Source organism: Panulirus ornatus, chromosome 39 (genome assembly GCF_036320965.1).
Source record: "Panulirus ornatus isolate Po-2019 chromosome 39, ASM3632096v1, whole genome shotgun sequence".
Classification (NCBI taxonomy): domain Eukaryota; kingdom Metazoa; phylum Arthropoda; class Malacostraca; order Decapoda; family Palinuridae; genus Panulirus; species Panulirus ornatus.
The window spans coordinates 8,344,703-8,366,751 of NC_092262.1; the positions used below are offsets into that span (position 1 = coordinate 8,344,703).

General features: G+C 39.9%; 1 protein-coding gene across 1 annotated transcript in view; it reads left to right on the forward strand.

Moving 5' to 3' along the window:
* trx (histone lysine N-methyltransferase trithorax) overlaps positions 1–22,049 on the forward strand; it is a 111,844-nt gene that overhangs the window by 64,498 nt on the left and 25,297 nt on the right. Inside the window, exon 10 of the mRNA XM_071684987.1 lies at positions 16,643–16,861. Coding sequence (XP_071541088.1) covers positions 16,643–16,861 — 219 coding nt within the window. The remainder of the gene's footprint in view (positions 1–16,642; positions 16,862–22,049) is intronic.

The following is a 22,049-nucleotide window of genomic DNA, read 5'->3' on the forward strand; positions in this document are numbered from 1 at the left end:
TGAATTCAAATGCAACAGCAGTTGCTATAGAAAATGAATTCAAATGCAACAGCAGTTGCTGTAGAAAATGAATTCAAATGCAGCAGCAGTTGCTATAGAAAGTGAATTCACATGCAACAGACTGCTGGATCTTGACGAGGCTGTTGATGGTTGTAGAAGAGAGCAGAAACTCATGGATTAGCATGGTAGGAGCATAGAGACTTACAGATTTTAGAAGGATGAAATCCAGTAAACTTATTATATAGATAAGGGAGTGCAAATAATGTTAGTCATGCATTTCAAAACAAACTATTTGTCAAGTCTTTGCTTAAACTTATAAATGATACATCTTTCAGCTACCCTCAATGGTAAATTGTTCTATATGTGAACAGTCCTGTTAAAGAAAAAGCTCTTCACCTCATATGCATTACTATGAGTGATATCAGAGGAAACTGTCCTTAAGTAGGTTGAGATTGTCAAAACCTTTAATGATTTCGAATACTTTGATATACCTCAATTCTTGACAAAATACATTTCTTTTTTTGGCTCATAGTATTTGTTTCACAGGCCAGGAATCATCTTAGTAGCTCGCCCCTGTATTCTCTTCATTCTATAGAGCTGATTTAGTAACGTAACAGTGCAAAACAGTCATTTGATTGTACCACAAATTCAACTGTGGCGTTGCATGTATGTATTTACCTATGTGTACAGTGCTATTTGGGGAGGGAGTCCTCCAGTCACAGGGTCCCATCTCTTGAACATTCTGTGCTATCAAGTAACTTTTAAATCTCTGTGAAGTGCTGGCATTCATTCTTTCTTTGTTTAGTTTATTTCACTAAACAATATTTCTTTGTTTTTGCTATCCAGGTTCTTCGTGGCCTCTGGTCATTCTGGCACTGCAACTTTTGAAGAATTGTAAAGTCACCATCATCTAACAGATTACAAACTTTAAGGCTGTAATTTGTTTCCCCCTCTCTCTTCTTTCCTCTGTGGTAGACAGCTTTGCAGCCCTAAGTCTCTCTTTGTAACTCAGCTCTCTGAATTCAGGTGCCATCATATTTGCTCTTCTCTGGACCCACATAAATCACTTCTTTGTGCTTCCATAGGTGTGGATACCAGCCTCAAGAGTCATAATCCAAATTTTAGTACGTTGTGAAGTTTTACCAAACATTTGCTTGAGTGAGATTCTTGAGTTGACCAGCTGACACTTGGCCATTTTTACAGTTTTCCTGATGTGCACCTCTGGTGCCATTAGTCATTGTGTTGACCCCTAGTTGTGTCTGTGTGTGTATATGATTACCTACTTGTACTGTAAGGCTGTGGTTTCAAAACTCTTTTTCTCCATTCTCTCCTGGGAACCTTATAAATCCATGAGAACCTTTATCTTTTTTTTTACAAAGTGACCCATGAAGATAATGATGAATAATGAAACATTTCTTGTTAAGAGTAGAAGAAAACATCCATGTTTTGTTTTTATTATTGACAGCTCAGTAGCTTTGATTCACATAATCCACTGTCCTACATAGTTTATACTAAAAGAGTTTTCAAAATTTAGATTGAGCTGCATTTGTTTTTCATATACAGGTCCTAGGTAAATTGGGTGAGACTAGTTCTGTTTCTATTAGTAAATGGCAGCACACAAATTGTTTACATAATGCCCTCTGCTTGGCAGATGGACATACATGTGAAAAGCAGTGAAGGCTTCTTTTTCGACCTGTAATTACATTCATTTTTCACCCTTGAGCATAACATAAGCATAACAGTGCATTATCATTGGAATTATCCTGTGGTGATCATGTAAAAATCACCCAGCCAGCCAAGTACAAATAATGAAACTTGATTTATTTCAGATTTCCCAGATTTTGTGAAAATTTTCAAAATTTCATGCCAGCCATGAATTCCCAGAAAATCTTGCCATGTACCCCAGTTTGAGAACCACTACTGTGCAGGGAAGGAATTTTACTTCAATGGAGCCCGATTTCTTGAGCATTCTCGGCTATCATATAACTTATTACACTTTTCTATGCTTTAAGCATTTAGTTTTCCTATTTAATTTAACACCACTGCTATGCACTTTCCATTTTGTATTGTTTGGTAAGCCATCTTTGAACATTCCTTGAAATTTAAGGTTGTCTTTTATTAAGAGGGCCAGTCATCTTCCTCTTTTGTCTTCTCATTCCCTCATTGCTGTCATGTATCCCTGTGGACATAACAAATGTGATCTTATCTCCTCAGTAAGTTCTGTCTTCATAACTCACAGAATTGGGTACATCTTCCGCAATCCAGTCTTTGAATTCTAGCATTGAATACATCACTTTCAGTCTGATATTTCTGTCATGTATCCTTCCAGATATCGCTACAGTATTAAGTGCTGCTTTAGACTATTGCCTCATTTGATCCTAATTTTATGTCTTCTGACTGTAGTCTCTCTCTCTCTCTCTCTCTCTCTCTCTCTCTCTCTCTCTCTCTCTCTCTCTCTCTCGTTTACCACAAGTGAGGAAAACCCAACTGAATCCCCTCCATGTTTCAAAGTTTCTTCATTGTATTATCTCATAGTTACATAACTACAAACTGAACATGATCATTATTGGTCACCTTAGGTCTTGACTGTATCTACCAATTCAGCATTTGAATGTTCATAGCCTTTCAAAGTCTTTTGATCAGCATTCTTTCATTCTCTACCCCATCCTCTTTGTCTGGAATAGGATCTTACAGTCCAAAAATCACCAATGATATATTTCTGTACGCCTTGCTTTTTACTAATCTTTCTGATTTTGGCTTCACCCATGTGTCTGCTAAGCCCATGATGTTCATTTATCAACTTTGATCTCTCAGGTTTTCTAAAATCTTAGTAATTGCCAACAAGCATTGACTGTGACTACTCCAAAAGGAGAAATTTGAGAGTAAATGTGAATAAGAGCAAGATTATTAGGCTCAGCAGGATTGAGGGACAAGTTGAATGGGATGTAAGTTTGAATGGAGAAAAATTGAAGGAAGTGAAATGTTTTAGATATCTGAAAGTGGATTAGCTGCAAATAGAACCGTGGAAGTGAGTCACAGGATTGGGGAGGGGGCGAAGGCTCTGGGAGCAATGAAAAGTGTGTGGAAAGAGAGAACGTTATCTCAGAGAGTCAAATTGGGTATGTTTGAAGGAATAGTTGTTCTAACAATATTATATGGTTGTGAGGTATGCGCCATGGATAGGGTTGTATGGAGGAGGGTGGATGTGTTGGAAATGAAATGTTTGCGGTATATATGTGGTGTGAGGTGGCTTCATCAAGTAAGCAATGAAAGGGTAAGAGATGTGTGGTAATAAAAAGAGTGTGGTTGAGAGAGCAGAAGAGGGTGTGTTGAAATGGTTTGGACATGGAGAGAATGAGTGAGGAAAGGTTGACAAAGAGGATGTATGTGTCAGAGGTGGAGGGAACAAGAAGTGGGATACCATATTGGAGGTGGAAGGATGGAGTGAAAAAGATTTAGAGCGATCAGGGCCTTAACATACAGGAGGGTGAGAGGTATGCAAGGAATAGAGTGAATTGGAACAGTGTGGTGTACCGTGGTTGACAAGCTGTCAATGGACTGAACCAGGGCATGTGAAACATTTGGGGTAAACCATGGAAAGGTCTATGGGGCCGGAATGTGGATAGGGAATAGTAGTTTCAGTGCATTACACATGACAGCCAAAGACTAAGTGTGTGAACAAATGTGGCATTTTTTTGTCTTGTTTTCTTGGTGCTACCTCACTGAAGCAGGGGGTAACGATGCTGTTTCCTGTGGGGCAGGGTGGTGCCGGGAATGGATTGGAGGCTGGCAGGTATGAATATGTGCATATGTATACATTCAGGGTGAGCCAAAAAGTCACTGTGTACTATACCACAAACAATAAAATGACTTCTTACTTAGTATTATTGTTACAACATATTTCCTATGTGACTCTTAACTCATATATTGACTGACCTCGCACTCCCCCATCCCTCCCTCTCTCCTTCTTCCCATTCCACCTTCCAATGTTCCTCACACACAATGTCACTTCAGTGATTCTTTGAACTCAAGCATGTCCGGATGCTGATAGGTGTTAATGTGAAATTTGTTTTGTCGTTTGAGGTACAATTGTTTTTGGTGGAACAGGTGTTATGTAGTGCAGACCAGTATACAGACGAAGTGCAACAGAAGATTGTTGAAAAGTATCTGACACTCCTGAACTGTTTTGTAACACAGTGCAGTGGTTAATTGCAAAGTTTCATTAAACTGCACCAGTTTCGGATATGCCAAGATCTGTAGGGTGTCATTAGTAACAGAGGAGAACATATTGGATATTTTGGATTGCATAATGCAATGCTAGAATAGTCCATTCATAAATTGGCACAGCTCATAACCATAAGAGAAGCAGGGTGTTTTAAGGTCTTTTCTTCATACTGTTGGAGGTGGGGGTCTGAATGGGGTGGCTTTTACACCTTCCCTCTGGTGTTTCCAGTCCCGGTAAATGTTGATTTGTCACTCTACAAGAGATAAAGAGCAGGAAACAGGTTATCTGTGAAAGCAGACATCTTTTTGTTGTGTTTTCTTAGCTGACTTAAACTGATGGACGTACTCTGTAAGTTTATATTGGAGGCAAACATGTTTCCTTCTCCAAGTAGTTAGTATCCTTATTAAGACATAACAGAACAGGTGCATTATCATTTCCATTCACTGAGAATCCTTACTGGCTGTAGATGTCATCATACTTCGTATTGACAATCTTCTTCGGTTTCTGCTTGGCTGGAGTGCTGCTTTCAGAATTTTTAAAAGTTTTTGAAGAGATGAAACCAAATCTTTTAGGTCCTTTCTTATTTGTTTTTTAGGTTAAATCACTCGGAAAATAATTGTGCACTGAATATGAAAATATCATTTGCAAACAATATAGGTAGATATAGAGAAAACCCAAGAATAAAAAGATATATGATTTGGTAATTTTACCTGTAATTTAGAAAAAAGATAGAGCAAAATAACATGTTCAACCAACAGTTGTGACTTTCTAGAGATAGTGAAAGGACAGATGTCTCTCAAATAGATTATGTAAACTCAGTGAAGGTAGAGATGAAGCATCAACTGGTGCATTTTAACTCCAACTTGCTAAATACATGGGATTTGCAATATGAGTAAAAACCTCAGTGCTGTATAGATAAGAGAAATCAAATGACTTATTATACTAAAGTTACTCAGTAACTTTTAAATTGAACTTGTCTGATGGCTGAAGATGAATTCTGATCTTAATTAAAGAACTCATTACAGGCCATGATTATCATAGACTCTTTTTTTATGTCAGCTGAGATGGCACAGGCAGTTTCTTTTCAGTACATTACACTAACTGCAGCCGATATGTGAGAATATCTGACATATTTGGAAAGCTAGGGCTGATGAAAGGCAATCAAAAAATTACTTAGAAAAAGCAAAAAATAAAATCTTGCGGAGAGACTATGGTGTGTGGCAGCTCTGTGTTGAAGAGCATCACTTGTTTCCTCTCAGAATCTCTAGCCAACAGGCCACTTAACTTTCTCAGGAATGCCACAGTCCAAAACATCACCACTCTCTTCTGGCTACTGAGTAGCAATATGTACAAAAGATAAACATGTTAAATTTAAGAATAACTTTTATCATATTTTTGTTGGTAAAAAATGATAAATGGGCACAAAGGAATGGTAAGACAGTGCCATTTTTTCAGAACGCCTGATAATTATTTCCCCCCTCCCAATCAAATGCCATGTTCCAATAGTTAAGAAACAGTGACATAGAACATCATTGTGCCCCTAACTACCCATCCCAGTAACCCACACTTAGTCACAACCTCAAGCTCTCATCACTGCATTTTCGGGTAAGTTTTTCATTGAATGTCATGTAAATCAAAGGATAAGTATGTGGTAAGTACTTCATAGGTTAAGTTGTTGTATAGACATTTCATGCTCAAGAGTTGGATATGGAAAAGTAGTGCTGAGGAGCGTAACTCCTTGCACTCCTCCGAGATGCCATTTATTGTAGTGCAGCTGGCATCATTATATCAAGGAGTGTGTTCTTAAACATTGATTTTTGTTTTTGTGATAAACATTGATTTTTGTTTTTTAAAATCTTAGAGTTAAGCTTTGTACAATGCAGACCCTTTGCACATTTATTTATAATTACCCCAGGACCTCCTTTGTGAAATGGTTCTTGTGTTACACCAAGACCCCATTTCCAGGAGCTCTTGCTGCTCAAAGTTGCACTACATTCAGTCGCAGAGATAGATGGAATCCCTTGAAGTGTGAAGTTCTTTGATGAGACTGTACTCTTTTTTTATTCATCAATTGATGGTAATACAGCTTGCCAAAGGTGACTTCTCACTTACAGCATAACTTATGCAGATCCAGTATAGTAACACTCATCATACTTATATATATTTCTATATGTAGGCTGGAGATCTTTTTTGAAACACGTATGATTGAATCATTTATCAGTTTCTTACTGATGTTCTTAACTTGTAATAATTCTTTATACTGCTTAGGTAGATTACCTATAAGCTGACCAAAGTTCATAATGTGTAGTACCAAATAGGTGGAAATCATTAGTGTAGTTCTTAGGTAATTTGTGTTACTGTATACTCATAAAATGTCGTCTTACTTGTTACATAAGAAGAAGTACACTACTGATCTGAGCAGTATAAAAAAATTATAAGAAAAGTTGGGAATATCATTAAGAAACTAATAAATGCTGAATTTGCAGTCGTATTCAATGAAACATGTTTCTCTTCTTTCTTCCATAGTTACTCGCTTTTCCCATGTGAGCCAGGTAGTGTCCAGAATGGAAGACTAAGCCTTTGTGGAGAAAAGATCCTCACTTTGCTTGTTCTGTTCCTTCTTTTGGAAAGTAATTCAAGATAGGAGGATTTCCAGCTTCACTTTCTCACCCCTCTTAGTCACCTTTTATGACATGCAGGAGATCTGTGGCCAGTATTTTTTCTCCCCTATCTCCTGGGATATACATATATATATCTTTCTTTTTCTTTCATACTGTCTGCCATTTCCCGCGTCAGGGAAGTAGCGTTAAGAACAGAGGAGTGGGCCTTTGTGAGAATATCCTCACCTGGCCCCCCTCTCTGTTCCCTATTTTGGAAAATGAAAAAAGAAAGTGAGAGGGGAGGATTTCCAGCCCTCAGCTCCCTCCCGTTTTAGTCGCCTTCTATGACACGCAGGGAATACGTGGGAAGTATTCTTTCTCCCCTATCCCCAGGGATAATATATATATATAATATAATATATATATATAAGAGTATTAGTGAAAGAGAAGAGAGAGGCATTTGGACGATTTTTGCAGGGAAAAAATGCAATTGAGTGGGAGAAGTATAAAAGAAAGAGACAGGAGGTCAAGAGAAAGGTGCAAGAGGTGAAAAAAAGGGCAAATGAGAGTTGGGGTGAGAGACTATCAGTAAATTTTAGGGAGAATAAAAAGATGTTCTGGAAGGAGGTAAATAGGGTGCGTAAGACAAGGGAGCAAATGGGAACTTCAGTGAAGGGCGTAAATGGGGAGGTGAAAACAAGTAGTGGTGATGTGAGAAGGAGATGGAATGAGTATTTTGAAGGTTTGTTGAATGTGTCTGATGACAGAGTGGCAGATATAGGGTGTTTTGGTCGAGGTGGTGTGCAAAGTGAAAGGGTTAGGGAAAATGATTTGGTAAACAGAGAAGAGGTAGTAAAAGCTTTGCGGAAGATGAAAGCCGGCAAGGCAGCAGGTTTGGATGGTATTGCAGTGGAATTTATTAAAAAAGGGGGTGACTGTATTGTTGACTGGTTGGTAAGGTTATTTAATGTATGTATGACTCATGGTGAGGTGCCTGAGGATTGGCGGAATGCGTGCATAGTGCCATTGTACAAAGGCAAAGGGGATAAGAGTGAGTGCTCAAATTACAGAGGTATAAGTTTGTTGAGTATTCCTGGTAAATTATATGGGAGGGTATTGATTGAGAGGGTGAAGGCATGTACAGAGCATCAGATTGGGGAAGAGCAGTGCGGTTTCAGAAGTGGTAGAGGATGTGTGGATCAGGTGTTTGCTTTGAAGAATGTATGTGAGAAATACTTAGAAAAGCAAATGGATTTGTATGTAGCATTTATGGATCTGGAGAAGGCATATGATAGAGTTGATAGAGATGCTCTGTGGAAGGTATTAAGAATATATGGTGTGGGAGGCAAGTTGTTAGAAGCAGTGAAAAGTTTTTATCGAGGATGTAAGGCATGTGTACGTGTAGGAAGAGAGGAAAGTGATTGGTTCTCAGTGAATGTAGGTTTGCGGCAGGGGTGTGTGATGTCTCCATGGTTGTTTAATTTGTTTATGGATGGGGTTGTTAGGGAGGTAAATGCAAGAGTCCTGGAAAGAGGGGCAAGTATGAAGTCTGTTGGGGATGAGAGAGCTTGGGAAGTGAGTCAGTTGTTGTTCGCTGATGATACAGCGCTGGTGGCTGATTCATGTGAGAAACTGCAGAAGCTGGTGACTGAGTTTGGTAAAGTGTGTGGAAGAAGAAAGTTAAGAGTAAATGTGAATAAGAGCAAGGTTATTAGGTACAGTAGGGTTGAGGGTCAAGTCAATTGGGAGGTGAGTTTGAATGGAGAAAAACTGGAGGAAGTGAAGTGTTTTAGATATCTGGGAGTGGATCTGTCAGCGGATGGAACCATGGAAGCGGAAGTGGATCTTAGGGTGGGGGAGGGGGCGAAAATTTTGGGAGCCTTGAAAAATGTGTGGAAGTCGAGAACATTATCTCGGAAAGCAAAAATGGGTATGTTTGAAGGAATAGTGGTTCCAACAATGTTGTATGGTTGCGAGGCGTGGGCTATGGATAGAGTTGTGCGCAGGAGGATGGATGTGCTGGAAATGAGATGTTTGAGGACAATGTGTGGTGTGAGGTGGTTTGATCGAGTAAGTAACGTAAGGGTAAGAGAGATGTGTGGAAATAAAAAGAGCGTGGTTGAGAGAGCAGAAGAGGGTGTTTTGAAATGGTTTGGGCACATGGAGAGAATGAGTGAGGAAAGATTGACCAAGAGGATATATGTGTCGGAGGTGGAGGGAACGAGGAGAAGAGGGAGACCAAATTGGAGGTGGAAAGATGGAGTGAAAAAGATTTTGTGTGATCGGGGCCTGAACATGCAGGAGGGTGAAAGGAGGGCAAGGAGTAGAGTGAATTGGAGCGATGTGGTGTACAGGGGTTGACGTGCTGTCAGTGGATTGAATCAAGGCATGTGAAGCGTCTGGGGTAAACCATGGAAAGCTGTGTAGGTATGTATATTTGCGTGTGTGGACGTGTGTATGTACATGTGTATGGGGGGGGGGTTGGGCCATTTCTTTCGTCTGTTTCCTTGCGCTACCTCGCAAACGCGGGAGACAGCGACAAAGTATAAAAAAAAAAAAAATATATATATATATATATATATATATATATATATATATATATATATATATATATATCTTCTTTTTCTTTCATACTATTCGCCATTTCCTGCGTCAGCAAGGTAGCGTTAAGAACAGTGGACTGGGCCTCTGAGGGAATATCCTCACCTGGTGCCTCTCTCTGTTCTTTCTTCTGGAAAATTAAAAAAAAAAAGAGAGGGGAGGATTATATATATATAACAAGTAGTGGTGATATGAGAAGGAGATGGAGTGAGTATTTTGAAGGTTTGTTGAATGTGTTTGATGATAGAGTGGCAGATATAGGGTGTCTTGGTCGAGGTGGTGTGCAAAGTGAGAGGGTTAGGGAAAATGATTTGGTAAACAGAGAAGAGGTAGTAAAAGCTTTGCGGAAGATGAAAGCCAGCAAGGCATCAGGTTTGGATGGTATTGCAGTGGAATTTATTAAAAAAGGGGGTGACTGTATTGTTGACTGGTTGGTAAGGTTATTTAATGTATGTATGACTCATGGTGAGGTGCCTGAGGATTGGCGGAATGCGTGCATAGTGCCATTGTACAAAGGCAAAGGGGATAAGAGTGAGTGCTCAAACTACAGAGGTATAAGTTTGTTGAGTATTCCTGGTAAATTATATGGGAGGGTGTTGATTGAGAGGGTGAAGGCATGTACAGAGCATCAGATTGGGGAAGAGCAGTGTGGTTTCAGAAGTGGTAGAGGATGTGTGCTTTGAAGAATGTATGTGAGAAATACTTAGAAAAGCAAATGGATTTGTATGTAGCATTTATGGATCTGGAGAAGGCATATGATAGAGTTGATAGAGATGCTCTGTGGAAGGTATTAAGAATATATGGTGTGGGAGGCAAGGTGTTAGAAGCAGTGAAAAGTTTTTATCGAGGATGTAAGGCATGTGTACATGTAGGAAGAGAGGAAAGTGATTGGTTCTCAGTGAATGTAGGTTTGCGGCAGGGGTGTGTGATGTCTCCATGGTTGTTTAATTTGTTTATGGATGGGGTTGTTAGGGAGGTGAATGCAAGAGTTTTGGAAAGAGGGGCAAGTATGAAGTCTGTTGTGGATGAGAGAGCTTGCGAAGTGAGTCAGTTGTTGTTCGCTGATGATACAGCGCTGGTGGCCGATTCATGTAAGAAACTGCAGAAGCTGGTGACTTAGTTTGGTAAAGTGTGTGAAAGAAGAAAGTTAAGAGTAAATGTGAATAAGAGCAAGGTTATTAGGTACAGTAGGGTTGAGGATCAAGTCAGTTGGGAGGTGAGTTTGAATGGAGAAAAACTGGAGGAAGTAAAGTGTTTTAGATACCTGGGAGTGGATCTGGCAGCTGATGGAACCATGGAAGTGGAAGTGAATCATAGGGTGGGGGAGGGGGCGAAAATCCTGGGAGCATTGAAGAATGTGTGGAAGTCGAGAACATTGTCTCGGAAAGCAAAAATGGGTATGTTTGAAGGAATAGTGGTTCCAACAATGTTGTATGGTTGCGAGGCGTGGGCTATGGATAGAGTTGTGCGCAGGAGGATGGATGTGCTGGAAATGAGATGTTTGAGGACAATGTGTGGTGTGAGGTGGTTTGATCGAGTAAGTAATGTAAGGGTAAGAGAGATGTGTGGAAATGAAAAGAGCGTGGTTGAGAGAGTAGAAGAGGGTGTTTTGAAATGGTTTGGGCACATGGAGAGAATGAGTAAGGAAAGATTGACCAAGAGGATATATGTGTCGGAGGTGGAGGGAACGAGGAGAAGTGGGAGACCAAATTGGAGGTGGAAAGATGGAGTGAAAAAGATTTTGAGTGATCGGGGCCTGAACATGCAGGAGGGTGAAAGGCTGGCAAGGAATAGAGTGAATTGGATCGATGTGGTATACCGGGGTTGACGTGCTGTCAGTGGATTGAATCAGGGCATGTGAAGCGTCTGGGGTAAACCATGGAAAGTTGTGTGGGGCCTGGATGTGGAAAGGGAGCTGTGGTTTCGGGCATTATTGCATGACAGCTGGAGACTGAGTGTGAACGAATGGGGCCTTTGTTATCTTTTCCTAGCGCTACCTCGCACACATGAGGTGGGAGGGGGATGGTATTCCATGAGTGGCGAGGTGGTGATGGGAATGAATAAAGGCAGGCAGTGTGAATTGTGTGCATGGGTATATATGTATGTGTCTGTGTGTGTATATAGAGTGAATTGGATCGATGTGGTATACCGGGGTTGACGTGCTGTCAGTGGATTGAATCAGGGCATGTGAATATGTGTACATTGAGATGTATGGGTGTGTATGTTTGCGTGTGTGGACGTATGTATATACATGTGTATGGGGGTGGGTTGGGCCATTTCTTTCGTCTGTTTCCTTGTGCTACCTTGCAAACGCGGGAGACAGCGGAAAAAAAAAAAATATTATATTTGGAGTGTGAGTTTGAATGGTGAGAACATGAAGGATGTGGAGTGTTTTAGATTCCTGGAAGTGGATATAACAGCAAATGGAACCATGTGAGTTGAGGTTAGCCATTGGTTGGTGATTTAGCAAAGTCCTGGGGAAATTGAGGGATGTGTGGAAAGAGAAGGCACTGTCTTTAAAGGCAAAGATAGGAATCTTTGATGGTTTATTTGTCCCGTCAGTGTTGTATGGATGCAAGCTGTGGGCTTCAGGCAAAAATTTAAAGAAGTGGGTGGATGCATTGAAAATTGAATGTTTGAGGACAATATTTAGCATGAGGATGACTAATCAAATGAGAATTGATAAGGTAAGAGGGAAGCATGGAAGTAAGAAATGTATGTTATAGAGAGATGAGGAGGATGCACTGAAGAGTTTTGGACATAGGGAGAGGAACATTGAGAATACGATGACTTAGAGAGTATACTCATCAGAAGTGGAGGGAAAAAGAAGTTGGAAACCAAGGAGGAGATTAGAGGGTGGAGTGAAAGATCCTTTGAAGATCTGGAGCCTGAACCTGCAGGAGGATGCGAGGCAAGCAGGCGACAGATGAATTTGAGCAGTGTGGCATCCAGGGGACAATGTGCTGTCAGTGGGATGAAGCAAGGCATATGAGTAGTTTGGGGAAATTGCAGAAAGGTCTGTAGGGCCTGGTTGTGTAAATGGTGAACAAGTACAAATTTTTTTTATACATATTCGCTATTTCCTGTGTTAGTAAGGTAACGTCAAGAACAGATGAATGAGCATTAGAGGAAATTTCCTCACTTGGTCCCCTTTGTTCCTACTTTTGGAAAAGTAAGACAGCAGGGGAGTACTCACTTATGCAAGTATCACTGTTAACTACTTGTGGTTATGCTATGCGTGAAAAGTCACCTTCTATGAGGTTGTATCATTGGAATACAATCTTGTCAAAAAACAAGTATTAAACAGTTACCACTCTTAAGTCAAGCATAAGCACCACCCTACCACACATGCACCCATCTGAAACCATACTTTCCAAACATGTGCAAGTTACACTTTCTCATCTCTTCTCTGGACATCACCCATCCCTACAACTCTGCAAACACCAGTTCAGCACATCTTAGTTGATGCTCAGTTGTCTTGCACTCTCCCCACATTGACATGCACTCAACATTACAACACTTTGTGACTTACAGTCCTGTCCATTGGATGTGGCTGGCTTCCTCTGCTCTGCGGGAGCCCTATGTAAGGTAGATGGGACTCCTGGGGTAAGCAAGTAAGGTATGGTAAGATGTGTGTTTCTTGACTACGTCTGTCAGTAGACTTCAGGGAGAAACCCATGAAGCTGGTGGTAGCATTTGGGAGTTTGTGCAAAAGGAAACAGTGAGAATAAATGTTAACAAAAGTAAGTTGATGAGGTGCAGCAGAGGATGAGACAGGATGCTAGTATGAAAATGAATTTAAATGAGGAGGACGCATAGGAAATGCAGTGTTTTAGATACCTGCAAGTGGACATGACAGCTAAAAGAACTCCAGGAGCTGAAATGTCTCGTAAGGGGAAAAAGAGGGCAAAGAAGCATTTAAAAAGTGAGATCACAGTTTGTTAGGATAAAGATGGGCATGTTTTGAAGATGCAGTATAGGTAATAGTCCTGACACTATTGCATGGATGATATTCCTGGGGTTTGAGTACAAAAGAAAGGAAGAGGGTGGGGACTTTGGATATGAAATGCTGTAGGACTACATTTGGTGTAAGGTTGGTTGATTGTGTAAGGAAAGAGATATATGCATCCTGATTGGGATACCTGATGTCCACCCTCTTCTATTTTGCAGGCCAAGAACTCATCCATACAACACAGTTGGGACCACTACACCTTCAAACATAACCATTTTTGTCCTAAGAGACACTGAATTCTTTTACACACTCTTCAATGCGCCCAGAAACTTAGCCACTGCCACCCTATGACTCGCTTCTGTTTTCACAGTTTCATCTGCTTCTATGTCAATTTCCAGGTACATTGAGGTTGTCACTTCTTCCAGGTTTTCCTCCTTTCAAACTCACCTTCAAACCATCCTGTCTCACCCTGTCACTATACCTTAATACCTTACTTTTGTTCATATTCATATTCGACTTTTTTCCATCGTCCTCCAAAACTCAGATACCAGTTTCTGGAATTTCTCTTTCAATTCTGCTACCAAAGTTTTGTCAACTGCAAGCATCAACTGATTCAATTTTTAGGCCCCCAAATCCCCCAGGATGCTTGCATTTACTTCCTTCACCACCTTGTTCATGAACAGATAAAGATTAAACAGCCATGGTGATATTACTCCCTTGACACAGACCCACCTTCAATTGGGACCACTTACCCTCTTTCCTTCTTGCTTGTGCACATGTTTTTCTTGTCTGATTGGAACTCCTCACTGTTTTTAGTAGCTTTTCTCCCATGCCATATATTAATAAAATATTACAAAAGGTATCGCTGTCAGCTTCATCATACTTTTTCCAGGTCCATAATTGGCACATACAGATCTCCCTTTTTTTTACCAAGTATTTCCCACACAATTTTTTCAAAGCAAGCACCAGGTCCACACATCCTCTGCCACTCCTGAAACTATATTGCTTCTCTCCAACCTGATGCTCTGTACATGCTACCACCCTCTCAATCAGCACCTTTCCACACACCTTACCAGGTATACTGAAAAAAATTGTACTTCTGTAATTAGAACATTCAATTTTGTCCTCCTTACCTTTATGTATGGGCACTATACATGCATTTTGCCTGTCCTCAGGCACTGCACCTTGGACCATGAATACATTAAAAACCTGAATAACCAGTCAACACTGTCAGCCCCCTTTCTTGAGAAACTCACATGCAATATCATCCACTGTTGCTGCTTACCACACTTCATTTTATGCAAAGCTTTCACCTCCTTTCTTTTTTACCATGTCATTCTGCATGCCATCTTGTTCCAAATACATCACATCTACCACCTTTTTTTTGTTTTGTTCCCTTTAGACAATTTACCTCCTCTCATGAAGTTTGCTGATGCTATCTCACCCCAGCTTTGATTAGCTTTTTTTTTTTTTCAGTTCCCATGCCTTTCTCTTGAACTCCTGCCACTTTCTTTGGAGCTCCTCCCATTCACTGTCACTCTGTCCCTGCAGGGACCTCCCAAACACATTTTTCCTCAGAAAGTTTAAATCATCATCCTTCTTCTCACTTCCTTTCTTGTACAGCCTTATCCTACCTTCTGCATACTACTCATTTCTCCCGCGTATGTAAGCACTGCTTATCTGAATACCTTCTGCTCTTTGTCCATTCACCTTGTTTCACTGACTCTCACCTTATGCCATTCTTCATTCACTTTCTCCTGGTATCTCTGCACACAGGCCTTCTTTTCCTCAAGCTCACTTCATTTTCACCTATATTATTTCCTGTTTTCCTAAAACTACCACAAAGGTTCATTCTCATCTTTACCGAGAAATGATCAGACATCCCGCTAGTCATATTCATATTCAACAACCTCTCCTTTGTATACCTATCATTTAGTACCTAGCCTAATATGAAAGTGCATGTTGACCCCAGTCATAGTTCCCGATGTACTCCTACGCATGCACCTTTTTTAAACCTATTACATATTCCAAATCACCATTTCTTTTTCAGCATACAACTTGATGAGGTGCACCCATTTCTATTTACATCAGGTAACCCGTGCCTCCCATTTATACCCTTAACTGTCACACCACCCACTGAGTGGATTTTTATTATTTTTATTATTATGTATTTTTCATTCTTATTTTTTGTTCTGTAGTATTTTATGCTTTTCTCCTTCCTATATTGGAATTTAATTTGTTGCAATTAAATTCTGTGGAAAAGCATTTACCTTTATATGTTGACCTATATTAACGGTGTATGCATAATTTCTTGAAAAGCAAAGATTTTGGAATTGAGATGCTAAGTTTTTTTACTATAATAAAGCAAATAATTTGGAACCAGTTTGAGAAATACACAAATTAATTTCTTTTCTTTTCACACATATTTTTGCCTATCTTTTCATTGCTTTGTTGCCTTATTTTGGCACAGTGAGGTATTAAAGTTGTTAAGAAGGTAATCCTGATTTAGAGATGTCCTCAGTTGCATATTATCATTTACTATAGACATACTTCATGGTCTTGGATTGGAGGTCAAATAACTTTTCTTACATCTGAAATTCTGAATGTTTTGTTTAACTAGGACTAAATTTTCTTGTGTTTTTACATTCTTTTTTTCTGTGTGCGTGTGTGTGTGTGTGATCTCTAACCTTAACTGAGCAAAAACATGAAACATGAAGAACTTGATACATCAGTTTTCATATTGTACATGCATTTGAAATATGATAGTGAGGATTTTTGAAAACTGTAAATTCTCCTTATATGCATGCAAGGCTTTTGATAGATATCCAATTGTTTTGTTGTTAAGTAAGCTGAACCATCCACATTGTAAAAAAGACATTGGATTGTAAAATTTCTTGCACAAGGAAAGAATGACATAATTAAACAATTATATAAGTGGAAGTCTACAAGAACAAATATATAGCAATCAAGCAGCACTTTTTTTCATTAATAAACAAATATAGATATCAATACTCTTAACATCTGATTATCTAAAACCTGTTTGGCATATTAATTTTGGGAGGATATGGACGTACGCCATATTGTCCTACAAAAAAATTGGAGAAAAAGCCACCTTGTTATGAAAGTGTTCTGCAAGTTTATAGAGAAGTGAAAGATTGGTTGTGTACTAGTATGTGATTTTGTGTATATGCCTGTGTGCATTGAATATGTAAAACAGATATCAAAAGATTAAATGAAATGCTAAACACTGTTTTCATGTTGCAGAAGTGTGTGACTTGTACTCGTTGCACTAGTTGTGGCAGTCCAAATGTGGGTCAGTGGCAGAAAGTTCCGATTAAAGTAAAACCAATGGAGGTGACCATGGGTGAAACCTCACGTACCACAGACCTGGCTTTGTGCGCTCGATGTATTACTCTCAGGGAAAGGGGCAACTTCTGTCCTCTTTGTAATGGCTGCTATGAAGATGATGATTATGATGCAAAGGTTTGTTTTTTATTTTTAGTTATTAATACTCTTATTTTTGAGTTTCTGGAATCATCTGTAAGGGCAAAGTTGATTCATAGAAGTGTTTTCGTGAAGGTCTTTAGCACGAATTACTATACCAGACTGAAGGTCTCACTGAAAGTAATACTTACATGAGGCAGTTTGTCTCATATTGATAATGGCTTTCTTGAATACATTTACACACTGTTTCTGCTGAAGCACATCCTAATCTTTAAATCCACCTATTAACTTACACACTTTTAGTGTTTCTTTACATGAGCTAGCCTAGATTTGGGGCATCTTCAGACCTGCATTGTATTTACTTTTCCACTTTAAGGCAAGGTAGCATGTTAGAGTTGTTGCCTGGTGAGATATTTTATCTTTATTCTTCTGTTATATCATAGGTTAATTCTTGTTGTCAGTTGCTACTACTCTGTACTCCAAAAACTAGTTTTTGCAAGTCTGCAGATGTTTGGGATGAAGGACACCTTTATTAGGGCTATATGCATGCACAGCTTCCCTTAACTTGTCTTTATTTGCATTATTTTCCTTTCAGCTGTTTCCTCATACTTGAATGTATTCACAGTTTTGTTTCTCTACCATTCAAGCAGACATTACTGTACGATTGCATGTTAGAAAAGTGTTTTGCTTTACCTTGCATTCACCCTTAATATCTTGTTAGTTTTCATAAAGCAGTAAACTCTTTTGCCAGAATCATCCTTCTAATGCCAGATTCATCCTTTGACAATTGGCCAAACATCATCATAAAGCCGTGTGCTCTTCTGCCAGACTCATCCTTTGACAATTGTCCGAACAGCATCATCTGTACACAAAGCCAATAACCTATATTTTATGCCACCATTGCTCAATTAATTAATATTTTCTTAACCGAGTCTTAGTCACACTTCTATATTACCTCTTAGATGAAGATAATATACAACCGAAGTGTTATTATACAGTCCTACCTCACTCATACATATATGATAAATAGTATGTATGGGGGGGGTTGGGCCATTTCTTTTGTCTGTTTCCTTGCGCTACCTCGCAAACGCGGGAGACAGCGACAAAGTATAAAAAAAAAAAAAAAAATATATATATATATATATATATATATATATATATATATATATATATATTTTTTTTTTTTTTTTTTCTCCCGCGTTTGCGAGGTAGCGCAAGGAAACAGACGAAAGAAATGGCCCAACCCCCCCCCCCATACACATGTATATACATACGTCCACACACGCAAATATACATACCCACACAGCTTTCCATGGTTTACCCCAGACGCTTCACATGCCTTGATTCAATCCACTGACAGCACGTCAGCCCCGGTATACCACATCGCTCCAATTCACTCCAATTCTATATATATATATATATATATATATATATATATTTTTTTTTTTTTTTTTTTTTTTGCCGCTGTCTCCCGCGTTTGCAAGGTAGCGCAAGGAAACAGACGAAAGAAATGGCCCAACCCACCCCCATACACATGCCTTGATTCAATCCACTGACAGCACGTCAACCCCGGTATACCATATCGCTCCAATTCACTCTATTCTTTGCCTTCCTTTCACCCTCCTGCATGTTCAGGCCCCGATCACACAAAATCTTTTTCACTCCATCTTTCCACCTCCAATTTGGTCTCCCTCTTCTCCTCGTTCCCTCCACCTCCGACACATATATCCTCTTGGTCAATCTTTCCTCACTCATTCTCTCCATGTGACCAAACCACTTCAAAACACCCTCTTCTGCTCTCTCAACCACGCTCTTTTTATTTCCACACATCTCTCTTACCCTTACGTTACTTACTCGATCAAACCACCTCACACCACACATTGTCCTCAAACATCTCATTTCCAGCACATCCATCCTCCTGCGCACAACTCTATCCATAGCCCACGCCTCGCAACCATACAACATTGTTGGAACCACTATTCCTTCAAACATACCCATTTTTGCTTTCCGAGATAATGTTCTCGACTTCCACACATTCTTCAAGGCCCCCAGAATTTTTGACCCCTCCCCCACCCTATGATCCACTTCCGCTTCCATGGTTCCATCCACTGCCAGATCCACTCCCAGATATCTAAAACACTTCACTTCCTCCAGTTTTTCTCCATTCAAACTCACCTCCCAATTGACTTGACCCTCAACCCTACTGTACCTAATAACCTTGCTCTTATTCACATTTACTCTTAACTTTCTTCTTCCACACACTTTACCAAACTCAGTCACCAGCTTCTGCAGTTTCTCACATGAATCAGCCACCAGCGCTGTATCATCAGCGAACAACAACTGACTCACTTCCCAAGCTCTTTCATCCCCAACAGACTTCATACTTGCCCCTCTTTCCAAAACTCTTGCATTTACCTCCCTAACAACCCCATCCATAAACAAATTAAACAACCATGGAGACATCACACACCCCTGCCGCAAACCTACATTCACTGAGAACCAATCACTTTCCTCTCTTCCTACACGTACACATGCCTTACATCCTCGATAAAAACTTTTCACTGCTTCTAACAACTTTCCTCCCACACCATATATTCTTAATACCTTCCACAGAGCATCTCTATCAACTCTATCATATGCCCTCTCCAGATCCATAAATGCTACATACAAATCCATTTGCTTTTCTAAGTATTTCTCACATACATTCTTCAAAGCAAACACCTGATCCACACATCCTCTACCACTTTTGAAACCACACTGCTCTTCCCCAATCTGATGCTCTGTACATGCCTTCACCCTCTCAATCAATACCCTCCCATATAATTTACCAGGAATACTCAACAAACTTATACCTCTGTAATTTGAGCACTCACTCTTATCCTCTTTGCCTTTGTACAATGGCACTATGCACGCATTCCGCCAATCCTCAGGCACCTCACCATGAGTCATACATACATTAAATAACCTTACCAACCAGTCAACAATACAGTCACCCCCTTTTTTAATAAATTCCACTGCAATACCATCCAAACCTGCTGCCTTGCCGGCTTTCATCTTCTGCAAAGCTTTCACTACCTCTTCTCTGTTTACCAAATCATTTTCCCTAACCCTCTCACTTTGCACACCACCTCGACCAAAACACCCTATATCTGCCACTCTATCATCAAACACATTCAACAAACCTTCAAAATACTCACTCCATCTCTCTAACATCACCACTACTTGTTATCACCTCCCCATTTGCGCCCTTCACTGAAGTTCCCATTTGCTCCCTTGTCTTACGCACTTTATTTACCTCCTTCCAGAACATCTTTTTATTCTCCCTAAAATTTAATGATACTCTCTCACCCCAACTCTCATTTGCCTTTTTTTTCACCTCTTGCACCTTTCTCTTGACCTCCTGTCTCTTTCTTTTATACGTCTCCCACTCAATTGCATTTTTTCCCTGCAAAAATCGTCCAAATGCCTCTCTCTTCTCTTTCACTAATACTCTTACTTCTTCATCCCACCACTCACTACCCTTTCTAATGAACCCACCTCCCACTCTTCTCATGCCACAAGCATCTTTTGCGCAATCCATCACTGATTCCCTAAATACATCCCATTCCTCCCCCACTCCCCTTACTTCCATTGTTCTCACCTTTTTCCTTTCTGTACTCAGTCTCTCCTGGTACTTCCTCACACAGGTCTCCTTCCCAAGCTCACTTACTTCACCACCCTCTTCACCCCAACATTCACTCTTCTTTTCTGAAAACCCATACAAATCTTCACCTTAGCCTCCACAAGATAATGATCAGACATCCCTACAGTTGCACCTCTCAGCACATTAACATCCAAAAGTCTCTCTTTCGCACGCCTGTCAATTAACACGTAATCCAATAACGCTCTCTGGCCATCTCTCCTACTTACATAAGTATACTTATGTATATCTCGCTTTTTAAACCAGGTATTCCCAATCGTCAGTCCTTTTTCAGCACATAAATCTACAAGCTCTTCACCATTTCCATTTACAACACTGAACACCCCATGTATACCAATTATTCCCTCACCTGCCACATTACTCACCTTTGCATTCAAATCACCCATCACTATAACCCGGTCTCGTGCATCAAAACCACTAACACACTCACTCAGCTGCTCCCAAAACACTTTCCTCTCATGATCTTTCTTCTCATGCCCGGGTGCATATGCACCAATAATCACCCACCTCTCTCCATCAACTTTCAGTTGATAATAATAATAATAATAATAATAATTATTATTATTATTATTATTATTTCAGGGTTGTTAACCCAGAATAAACAATGTTATACCTGAGGAAAGTCTCTAAACCTGCTTGGTTCCAAGTTGGTAACTTTTTTCTCATCTTTCTTGTTGACGATTCAACAGCTAGAGATTGGACTTTTTCTGAATTTATTATATGCAAAGAACAGCTCACATTGGATGTTTTGGGATATGAACCAAAAAATCTAGTTTCTGTGACGATCAAAGACAGGTAATTCATATCAGGTGCCTCTCATATATGTAGACTTGCAGATTCAGATCCTTTAGGCCCTTTTCTGTCTGTTCTTCTCCTGTAGAGGACGAGAAATCTGAAAATCATGTTGAAGAAAAAGAAAGCCTGACCTTGGATAAGGCTAGATTGTCACCCTAATGTCTGGACTGGTTTTTTTTTCTTTTTTTTTGGAGGAAGCAGTCCATGCCCATGTCTGGTGCTGATTAAACTAAACTTAGGCAATGTCAAGCATATAACATAAATTGATACCATGAATAAACCTCTACTTTTCATTAAAAGAGTTTCAGCATTGTATTGATATCCTACAGTGATGTTGCATTGGAAAAGGGAGGGATGGCACTGTTCAGTGTTATAACCACCCACCTTCCCCATTTTTATGTATTTTGTCTATCTATATCTCTGACACCCATTGCTTCCGGAAACTCCCATCAAAGGGATGGATATGGAAAACGAGTCTTCACTTATCCCTCTCCTTACACGCCTACCTCCAATGCACCAGTCAGCACATTCTTCCATCGTCTTTGTTCCTTCAGTGCTCTTCCACACCACTTAATTTTTTCACCTTGATATCTCCCATATTGCTGGCCGAACTTTCCTGCTCAACAATAACACATTTTCCCATAGATTTATCCTGCCAAGAAAACTGATGAATTATTGGTAGTTCTGTATGGTGGTTAGTTGCCATGTGTCTGACAACTTTCTTGGCATGTT